Below are 11,827 nucleotides of genomic sequence, written 5' to 3' on the forward strand. Positions count from 1 at the left end.
CCTCTCCGGAAAATTAGCATATTATATAGATAAATTGAAGATTAGGTTACAAATTGTTATAGGGTTAGGGAAGAATAGTTTAGGATACAGGTGGTTCCCTACTTAAGAACACCGACTTACAAACGACTCCTAGTTACAAACTGACCTCTGGATGTTGGTAATTTACTGTACTTTAGCCTTATGCTAAAATAAACAGCCTTATCAATGGTGTCTGCAATTAAGCTTTATTGTTAATGCTGGTTCTTATGACAGCCCAACATTTTTAAAATCCAATTGTCACAGAGATCAAAAAAAAATTAGACTGGAAGTACAATTATAAAATATACAGTTCTGACTTACATACAAATTCAACTTAAGGACAAACCTACAGAACCGATCTTCTACATAACCCTGGGACTGCCTGTATTAATGGTAATAGATCAACCAAGCTACCTTAATAGGCAGATTCCTGATGGTAGGTTTCCTTTAGTTTAGGAAACTATTAGTGCCCTAATAAACCACTACCATACCAGGTTAACGCCCTTCAGATAACGCTCCATTTAAGGCACAGCATGATGATATCATGCAAAAACAAACTAACTTTGAAATTATATGCAAATTAGTTGTATAAAGTCAAGGAGGTAGAGAGCTCAGCGCTCCCCTCAACTGTGCGACATCTGGGAACATCAATAAACCTGTTTATGATGCTTAAGATCCCTATTAAGGTCACAAGAGAAGACAGGTCATTTGTAAGGTCATCATTTAGATACAAGTGGCTTTTTCAGAATTTCTCTGTATTGGAACAGCAAGGAAAAAAAGGTTCTTGCAATTTTCAACATCTCTGCTTGCTTAACATGTATAAAGTATTCATATAGTTTACTCTTCTGATTTTCCTGGTGACAACACATAAATAGGTTATCTGAATAATATACAAATTTTTAGTATGAGTTCAGGATACTTAAGATAACAAACGGTGGACTTAAAAGATGATGCCAGTCAAAATAAAAGCCGATATTTGCTTAAATAAGCCTTAAGGATGAATTTTATTTCTTTGCACTGACGGAAATGTTCCTCTAAGCTATTTAATTCAGTGCTGAAAAAAAAAAATCTTTTTCCAAGCATAAGCCATTTTAAGAACCTCCTTTGTATCAAAAGCTGATTGACATACTGAATACATCAAGCTTGATAGTCTGTGTTATCAAGGGAAAGAACAGGTTTAACAACGTTATCCCTGGTGCAAAAGTGGAATTACAATTTAAATGAAATTTCTAATTTATTGCTACCCAGGCAGTTTAGGGGAACATCCACATAAGGGTTAAACCCAAACGGAAAAAAAAAAAAAGCAGCATTTAGCAAAAGTTATATTATTCATCTACACCTCTCCCAGTGCCGATTCCCCTGATGGATTCTAGCATGAGTGAATGTGAAGACATGTGCACAGTAATTCCCAATAAGAACAGAACTTGTCTTAGAACACAACTTGGAAACTAAGAAGGAAACTTGAAGAACATCATTAAAAGGAAAAGAGAAAAATAATAAGCAGCCAGTATTACAGAAGCTAGGCACTTTCCATTACATTTTTACTTTTCTGAAGTTTTTTTTCCAAATCTTTGAATGGGCTCAGCAGCATATGCAATACATACATTCTTCTCTAGTGAGACACTATACCTTTCCATGCTGCCTAAGAACGCTATGTGTTATAAGCAAGTTCAGTATAAGAATATGCATGTAGATTCCTTGGCCAGCATTTAACACCTTCAAGAACAGGGCATTTCAGGACCACTTGGAATGTATTTTTTTCTAAATCTCACTATTCAGGAACTAAATATTTAACCCCTTATCACCTACGCTTGTTTTCAGCTTAATGACCAGAGACTAGTTTTACAATCTGACATGTGTCACAATGACTGGTTATAACTTCGGAACGTTATAACATATCCTGGCGATTTTAAGTTTGTTTTCTTAAGACACATTGTACTTCATGGTCTTTGAAAAATTTAAGTGGTAAATTTTGAGTTCTGTACAGAAAAAAATTTGGAAGACGTTTGAAATGTTCTGCTTTTTAGAAAGTTAGTCAGACCTCCCTAATAACTTGATAACTAACATTTCTGGAATGTCCGCTTTATGATGACATGTTTATGCGTCCTCTCATTAGCCTTAGGAAGTTAAGTGTGATTTTTCTACTTTTCATAAAAATTGAAAATACTTAATGTTTTGAGGGACAACTCAGCTTTCAAGTGAATTTGAGAGGCCTAAACAATAATAGAAACCACACCCCTCAAAGTATGTGAAACTACTTTACAAAGTTTGTTAACCCTTTAAGAATATCACAGGGGTTAGAACAATATGGAAGTGCAATTTACAAAATGTATAATTTTTGGGAGAAAAAGTATATTCATTTAGGCTCTGAAAGTTTGATGCCCAATTTCTCCCGAACATGGCAAACCGCCACATGGGGGTGTAAACTGCTGTATGGGCATTTGGCCTGGCAATGAATGAAAGCAGGGCCATTTAGAGCAGATTTGTATTGTCACATTGTACCTTTTTTTTTTTTTCGGGAGTTGCAAACATAAATTCTTTGTGGAATGAGATACACTGTATAGATTTTTCATGAGATTTTATTAACTATTTAAAGATGGACAACAAGAAAAATATCAATTTATGTTTTGGATTTTTAGCACTTTTTTCGCCCGCATACCGTAACATTAAAATAATATTTTATCTTTATTCTCTAGTACACCAAGATTACAGTGATACCTCATTTATACAGGTTTTTCTTATCTTTGTTCCATTTTACTTAGCAAAACCAATATTGGAGAAAATCGCATTTGTTTTAGTATCAACAAAGTTTCAGGGGCATAACTTTATTTTTATTGTTGACAGATTTGATTGAGAGCTTATTTTTTTTGTAAAAAGTTGTTTTTTTGAGTGGTATTTTGGGGAACAATTTTTTTAATTGGGAATTATTTGTGGTTTTTTTATGCGGAGAAACCAAATGTGTTATATGTTTTATGTTTCATATTCTTTATTTAGTTTAATTATACAAGTGTGCTTGTTATGGAAATTCTTACAATAAAAAAAGATTTTTTTTAAATTTTTTCTGACTTGGGCTGGAAGAAGTGTTTGCCTGATCGCTTGTTCAAGCCCTTACAAACTGCAATACACATGTATTGCAGTGTATAATGTAAGTATGCTGACGCATGCTCAGTTAGTTACAGCCGTGTCCTGCCAGGAGGCAGAACCCAGCGAACAGAGGACCCGGCAGCCCTAGGGCACACGCTAGACCCTGGGGGTGCTGCAGGATGGATCGGAAACCCGGGGTCCAATCCAGGGGGAATGCCCTTAAATGCCACGGACATGTTTGACCATGGTGTGTAAGGGTTAAACAACTGGTAACGTAGCTTTTCCATTCCCAGGTGTTAGTACCAACAATGTCACAGTACACCAACTCCAACCAGCAGGCTTCGAAACATGTCATCTACACAGGCAGCCATAGAAGGTCATTTATTTACGCCTAAGACAGGCTAGAAGGCAATAATAGGCAACTCCAGGGAAGGATGTGAATATCAGAATCTACTGATCCATATTTATACAAGAGCAATGCAACATTATAACAACTAAAGAGAAAGTACAATGACGGCAACTGGGAATATAGTGCATACCAATAATGCACAAGGTTTCATAACTATGGTGCATATTAAAGTCCATAGCCAAGTTTACACCTCTTTTCGCAGGTACCATTTCACTTTCTGATGTTAATAGCAAAGAAAAAAAATTGCACAGCAGCTAACATTTTTTTCCCACTATGATTAATGGATCCATACAGGTAATAAATAGAAGTAATAAACCTTTTGTCCAACTTCTGTTTTTAGTTTCCAGATTGAACCAAGCCGAAAATGTCTGTCCTTTAATGTTACTCCACTTTTTACACCCCCTTGCGGTGAGGTCTTCAGGAAGGAGTATAGAAGCGAGATTGCATATAAATCTACCATACATCAGAACACCAGGCCACACTCATCCACTTTATCCACCCCATAGTGAGCAACATAAAAATTTTTTTTTTTTACATTTTTTTTGTGTCCAAAACATCTTAATGACATACGTCTAACCTTCGGTAGCATTGTTAAATAGGAAAAGACATGGTTACACTCTAGGGTGCCATCTACCCAATACAGAAGCCCATCCCCTCTCCACAAGGGGTACACACAATGTAATAATATACATTGGGCATTAGCTACAGTATTGGAGAAAAGGGACAGGACTAGAATAGATGTAAATAAGCATTTGGCGTTTACAATACTGTAACATCCTGACATGTTTACAAACAGAAGATATAAAGGATGAATGTCATGGTATCCACAAATAAGGCAATGATGGTATCCAATAAGAGGTGCTATACAGTAACATTAGTAAAACAATTTCCCTTTATAGCAGCACATTGTAAGAGCTGCAGAAAACCTAAAGCATTGGCATATCTTATTGAGACATTTACGGTATATGGAAGCTCAATGTAGTAAACAACAATAATAAATGATGAAAACATTCAATATAAAACAATGGGCCCGTTAACCCCTTTCTTGCACATTTTACACTGCACACCCAGGATGACTGCTCAGCCAAGGAATGGGACAAATATTGGTTCATAATGTCTAAATCCTCTTACAGTATGCAGACAGATTTATTAAAGGATGATTTCCAGCAGTTCAAAGGGTACTTTCACAATGATTAATATGGCCAGACATTTATTATTCATTGCTCGACCCAGCTTAATAGAAATTGAACCAGCAGTGAATTTTATGGATACCAATGGAAGCTTTCCAAATAGAACTGCTTTGCTGGGAGCTTCTATTAACCTCAAATTGCTTTTAACCCCTGCAACTTTGGAATCAGTTAGATGCCATGTCTATATTTCCATCATCTTTACTCTAAATCAAAGCATCTTCTGCACATCAATCATCGGATGAAGCAAACTGGAAAAAGACATAGCAAATGACAGGGAAACAAACACATTTACCTACACTCCAATGTTATGGGATATATCCTAATACCAGAGATACTACACACCAGTTATTCTCAGACCATAGGAATAAAATACTGTCCGGTTGGAAACCTCTTAAGCAATGTGTGAAGAAAGGGATCAATATTACACGATGTTACCTATTACTACTAGTATTGGTGAAAAGCCAAGGTACATCGTGTATGCACGGCCCCATCAATAAAAAGAAAAAACGGTCTAGGTACATTGCAGGGCATGCATCATTGTATTTACATTACTTTCCTGCATTCAAAAAGGTTTTAAAATTGTCGCTTTGAGTCTTTTGCCAAGCCCCTCTACTCTTCACTTCGGACAACTTATTCCAGACAGATTGTGAATCCATGTGTTAGATTTATAAAGTACGACTTTTCCAAAAGTTATGGATTTCGACGCAAGTCCTTTTCAGGCCACAAGTTTTGCAATAAAAATTAAGGAACCGTTTTTTGACTTTGATGCGACATTTTAGTCAAAATGTCACAAAATGTAATCCAGCCATTAACACCTCATGTGCCAAAATGAAAAACACATTTATCAAGCCGTCTTAGTCACCACGATAAATCTGAGGTGCAACATCCACCAAAACACTCATAAAACTGGGGCAAGATAATAATACATTTTCCCGATTGTGTATCACTCCATCAGTAACATAACCATAACTGCGGCAAGTGATAATAAAATGTAAAGGGGTCCCCATATAGATCTGAACCTTACCTTCACAGGAGGGATGTCTACAATGAGGACTATATGGGCAGGCTAAAACTAACTGACAACATTAATAGTTCTTGGTCACTGCACTCAAAGCCAAGAGCATGTCTGGTTGTCTAAGGGGGTGGACTGGAATTAGATCTCCCAGACGTAACCAGGATTTTAACTAAGGACTAAAAGAAAAGGAACAAAAAAGACATCTGGTAATCACAGCTTTTGCTTTACTCTGAGTAAAATGGAATCTGTGGGGTGGGGTGCAACTAAAATATCCCACCACTGTGTGGTGTACAAGTCTGAATGTATTGGATGACATGACAGGGTCACATACCATGACAAATATTATCAGATAATCTTATAAGGCACCAGTTAGATGTATGTCATACTTCCTTTTTTTTATACAATTACTTTATGAAGGTACAAGGCCTGTCAATGGTATTTAGGTTGTTTTCCACATGAAGATCCCCTTTATGTGCATTTAAGCAGATTTTCACTGTAACAGAAAAAATTTCCCTAATGCACTAATAAACTAGAAGTTATTTTTTACTAGTTCTTAACTTTACAGTTCCAGCCTTCCACCAATAGCAACTTCTCAGTTCTAACTTATTGTTTGAACTGATGACTATTTTTTACTACTGAGTACTGCCTTATTTTGTCTGTATTTGTACCTTATTAATAGTATCCTGCTTCAGAACAAGATGGCGCTATATTAAGAGGATTATTAGCTGCAGTAGTGATAACCAGTTTATACTAGAGGCATCCATTCTTACTTGTTATCCAAATTAACTTGTAAAATGTACTTTTTAAATTATGCAAATGAGCCTGAAGGACTCTTTGGAGGCTTCCCTGGTTTAAAGGACATCTACCATCATATTTAATGATGGTAGACTTCCCTAACCTACCTGCTTGTTATGCTCGCTAGGGGATGGTACTGTTATTGACTGGACATGGAACAACCGGATTCTCACAAAAAAAAAAAAAAAAAAATTTATAAACCTATGCAAACGAGCCTGTGGTGCTCCAGTCAACGTCACAGCAGCATGTCCTGGCTCTGCCGTCTACCCTCACTCTCAATACTCACGCATGTGTGGAAAGAATGATCACCAGACTTGAAGTCAGCCAGGTGACGTCACTAGCTATCTGCAGATGGGGACGCACATAAATTATGAGACAGAGGAGGCAAGAGGCGCTCTGGTGACGTAGGCCTGAGTGCCTCAGGCTCAATTGCATATTTTTAAGTCTTTTTTTTTTCTTCAAGAATCTGTTTCAAGTCTAGTTAAAAACAGTGCCATCCCCTAGAGACCATAACGAGCAGGTTAGTTAGGGCAGTCTACCATCAGTAACTCATGTGATGTTGTCACCTACACTCAGAACCACTGACAGAACCAGGACAATTACATATAGAGTCACTAGTGGAACTGTTGGCCATTAAAGTGAGGCAAATGTACCTTTCTTTGTATTTTTATACCTAGGCTGTCTTTCAGGGGGGGGGGGGGGTCATTAACCATTGTAAAACATTTTAGTCTAAAAGGGAACCTGTCAGCAGTTATTAACTAATAAACCACTAAAAGTGTGGTGTAAAGCATCCGACACCTTCAGAATGCTCCCTTTACTAAGATTGATGTCATTCCAGAGTTCTCCACCTACATGGCTTTATACAGTCAATTTACATATCAGTTCAAAGCAGATTTTCTGGATGATTCCAGATTACCATCAAAAATCAAGCATGGGAAACTTACTCATAGATCCAAGCACTCCAACTGTGGTAATCTTCTTATATTTGTTATCCACACCCTCCTTCCTTCTAAAAATACACTTTTAAAATGATGCTAATGAGCAAAGGAAGAGGGGGTGAAGGTCTGAGCAAGGAGAGGTGGAAGACGAGACAGTCTAACAGCTTGTGAATCTGCAGCATGCAGGGCTTCAACTTTAAGAGTTGATTGTAGAAGGTAGGAGGCCATGGATAACAAATATAAGAAGATTAATACAAATACGGTGCCTGAATCTTTGTCCCTGGTTTATCCATGCTTGATTCTGATGGTAGATTTACTCGAAGATGCTTGACAACATATAGGTGGTGGTTTATTAGGTTAATATTTGCTGGAATGTTATCTTTATAATGTTCTGTGGCTACTTTACATATTGTTGATGTGCCTGAAATACATACTTGACATATCCCCCAAAATCTTCCATGGCCAGCAGAATACCTATGCATCAGCCCGGCTCCTTGACATTGAGAATGGACATTAGCAGACAGATTCCACTGACTTTTAGATAAATTGCTATGGCTTAAAGTTACGGTAGCATCTGCTTTCTAAAATTCCCTCTTTTATGTGAAATCTCATCCATTTACCTATATAAAGTCTCCCCTCCAAAGTCTGGCAAATATGACTCTTGTCACCTCATATAGTCAAGTTCAGTGGTTGCAGTGGTAGTATCAATTCCAAAGTCCACGTCTTTGGTTCTATAGTACCTAGACATGGGTTCTTTGTGCCATATTAAAGATAGGAATATAATGTTTTAGATCACATCAGGCCTATGGTTCTGAACAACTAGACATACAGGCAGTAAAAAAAATAGGTGAGAACTTGATCTTTAACCCAGCATGCATTTCTAACTAGTTGTTTAGCCGCCTGTATATCTGGTTTTATAGCTCTCAAAGCCATAAGTATTTTAGATGTAAACAGGTAACATTTGACACTAAAAGAGGGAATTCTAGGAAGAACATTTCATCCAATAACTAACGGGGCTAGTAGCTTAGTGTGGTAAAATTTGGATTCAGGTTCCATTTAAAAAAAAAAAAACATTTTGGATAGTTTAAATACCTTCATTAGAAGCAGATCTATCAGCCATAAGATTAAGCGAAATGCTAGCATCTCCATCCTCTCTTGCTCTTCCCAACAACATCCAATTTTCCACATCACTTTGGTCACTTTCAGAAGTTGGAGACATTTCTTCATCGACTGATACAACTTCATCTTCTGAACTTTCTTTAATCACCAGAACTTGCTGGACAATCTCACCTTTGTAATTTTTTCCACTGTTAGGAGACTTTGTCTCTTGAAGTTTTGACAACTTTTTCCCCTTAAGCGTGACTTTAGGAGTTGACTGGTTTTCTGGTTTTCTAACTACTGATGTCACTTTATTCTTAATCTTCGAACTGTATACACTCTCTTCTTCAAAAGTGTCAGAGAGGATGATCACTGCAGAAGAGTCTGAGGCCCTTATATCATCACTGTCTGAGATCACAATCACAGCATTGTTTTCCTGGGGTTTGGTCTTTAGATTCTCTACAACATTATCTTTCTTCTGATCCTCTAATTTATCAATGCTGTCCTCATTAAGATTTTGGGAGTAATGCACCTGGCTATAAAGGTAGGTTTCCACCTCGCTGTCAATGCTCTCATCGCTGGAAGAGTCTTCACGGTAAAGTTCGTCTTCATAAGCAGCAAGGTCATCCTCATCATTAAACATTCTAGAGAAAGTTATGTAGAAAATTAAAAAATACAAAATAGAAGTCAATAAAAATTGGTTCATTCAACTGGCTATACTGGTACTTTAGTAGAAGCTCATTCACTTGAAAAAGACTTAGCTGCAAGCAATGTGACAGCACTTAACAGCAGATTGGTGGGGACAGCAGGTGACATCAAAACATCAGTCTCATATGAAAACCTAGATAGATGATCAAAAATAACAGTCCTGAAGCACCCCCTTTAAATGTCATCCACTTTCCTGCTACTATGCCCGGAGCATGCATTTGTGACCCAGCCTTGCCATCAATTCCCTCATTGTGTGGTGTGACTTCTGGGCCACAGTGATGGTGGTAATAGTGATATTATGTAATCTATTTAGATCTGCCACAGCAAAGTGCTGATCATAGAGAAGAATCTGGCATTAAGCACAGTGTCACAGGATCACATTAATCACAATGATAACGTATGCTAAACAACGCCAATCCCGGCACATAAGAGAATGACAACATAAAAACTAGACTGACATTTGCATAATGTAGGCAGCACGGGGCTCACATAGACAGGATTAACACTATATACACCATACACTACCACATGCAGCTGACAAGGCATGCTGGGAGTTGTGGTTCCACTGTTACTAGATGCTACAGGTGACAGATCAATGTGCACTCCCTGTCATATCCGTCACAGAACTACTACTATTATACCACACAGGTTACCTCAGCGATCATAGACTAATCCACTGCTGCACATGTGAGCCGGTGCCTCAGACAGGAAGTTCCGGGGGAAATAAAAACGCAGCCTACTACACGTGTGGGAACTAGTGTCGCCAGCAAATGGGCCCCCTGGAAACAACAAAGTAGCTCCGTAGTTCCGCTCGTAGCAGATGGAAGGCCTTGGTTTGTTAAATGAGACTAGCTTTATCGGGTAGGGATGGTATAGATTGGTATGAGTTGCAGGAAGGATTTGATATATGTGAATGCATGCGCAGGATACCTGTGGCTTTACAAAAACCTGGAAATGTTGCTGTCCTGTGAAAGTGAGTGTGTATGATGTATGTTTGTACAGTGTATATGTTTACTCACTGTATGCACATTTACAGCTGTGTATTCACAGCTATGTATGATTTTTCTAAAACGTTGTCTATACAGACATGTATACCTCCCAACTATCGGAACAATGAAGGAGGTACAAAATTTTTTCCCCCTAAGCTGTGCCTTTTGCCTTGTCCCTTACCCCACCCAGCATAATTCCCCCTAAGTGCCACCCCCATACCCCTCAGAAAGTATAACCAACAAAATTATAAATTTCACCTATATTTTGATTTGATTACAATAAAGATCTCAATGAGTTAACAAATAACGGTAGATGCGAGTGGTCTAAAGCAGTGATTTTCAACCAGTGTGCCGCGACACATGGACGGGTGTGCCGCAGGGAAAGTTCCCAAAACTATGGTGCCCCCTGTGTTTTGTTTCCCGGCAATGCGCAGCGATGGGCAGTCTCGGCTTCTTACAATGTAGGAGACGTGTACAATAACACATGGGCAAGCTTTGAACAAAATGGGCAAGCTTTGACAAAATGACGTCACCGAGGCCGGCGCATCATCCTGAGAGCGGAGAGACTCTCGCATTTGCCCACCAATAATGCTGACTATATGAGCTTATGCCTGAGTATATGAACTGTTGGCAGAATACTCAGCATATGAGCTGGTACTTTTAGTACTCCAGCAGTATACTGAATATAACAATGAGAAATGTAAAATGAGAAATACTATAGTCATGAGGCTGGAGTACTACAAGTACCAGCCCATATGCTGAGTATATATGCTGAGTATATGAGCTGGCACTTGTACTCTGGCCTCATGGCCATAGTACTTCTCATTGTACCCCTTTATTTTGCAGTATATGAGCCACATAATAATCAGCACCATATACTAAAAACAGGGAGAAACTGAGAACTGTTGAGGAAGAGCTTCGTGTGTGTCTTTCCACCATTCCTGCCAGGATATCCCTTTTGTGTTTATTGAAACAGGCCCAGGTTTCACACTGAGTAAAACAAATTTAGAATCTATATTATTAATTATATGTATAATATGACTGTTTTAGTGTCATTTTGTGCTATTTTGGTTGGTGGTGTGCCCCAGGATTTTCTAAGCATAAAAAGTGTGCCGCGGCTCAAAAAAGGTTGAAAATCACTGGTCTAAAGGACCTCCAATGACGTCATGACCATGTGTCCAGGCTCTTGTGTAGGAGGTGCAACTCTAGCATTTACACAAGAAGCCTGGAGATCGCGGGGATAGAGGCGTCTGCTGAGGAGAAAAGTAGGGGTAGGCTGTGTGTCATGGAGGGGTTGGGGTTGGGGGGGAATGTAGCAATAAAGTTTTCTAAAATAAAATTAAATAATGAAATAAAGAGAAGTCCCCCAAAACGTCATGGAACGGTGCAGTGGGAAGTGACTTGCAACACGGCTCAGACACAGCGATCAGGGCAAGTTGGCAGCTGCTTCTGACGGCCATCCATCCTGTCCCATGGACCAGAAGGGTTTTGTAGACAAGGTGATCGGGGCAAGATGGCGGCTGTTCCTGACAGAAACCATTATGCCTCGTGGTCCAGACGGGTTTCTCGCTGTCAAAACACCC

The 11,827-nt window shown here is 38.6% G+C and overlaps 1 protein-coding gene across 3 annotated transcripts in view; it reads right to left on the reverse strand.

Annotated features, from left to right (window-relative positions):
• The window catches only part of ZCCHC7 (zinc finger CCHC-type containing 7), a 110,318-nt gene extending 100,253 nt beyond the window's left edge, over positions 1-10,065 (reverse strand). Inside the window, exons 1-2 of one of the 3 annotated variants that reach the window (XM_072155057.1) lie at positions 9,909-10,065; positions 8,542-9,191 (exon numbers count right to left, since the gene is read on the reverse strand). In XM_072155057.1, the coding sequence (XP_072011158.1) occupies positions 8,542-9,190 (649 nt within the window). In that variant the 5' untranslated portion in view covers position 9,191; positions 9,909-10,065. The other 2 variants (XM_072155063.1, XM_072155048.1) reach the window with 2 other exon arrangements.
• Between the last annotated feature and the right edge of the window lie 1,762 nt (positions 10,066-11,827).

The sequence above is a fragment of the Engystomops pustulosus genome, chromosome 1 (genome assembly GCF_040894005.1).
Source record: "Engystomops pustulosus chromosome 1, aEngPut4.maternal, whole genome shotgun sequence".
Lineage (NCBI taxonomy): Eukaryota > Metazoa > Chordata > Amphibia > Anura > Leptodactylidae > Engystomops > Engystomops pustulosus.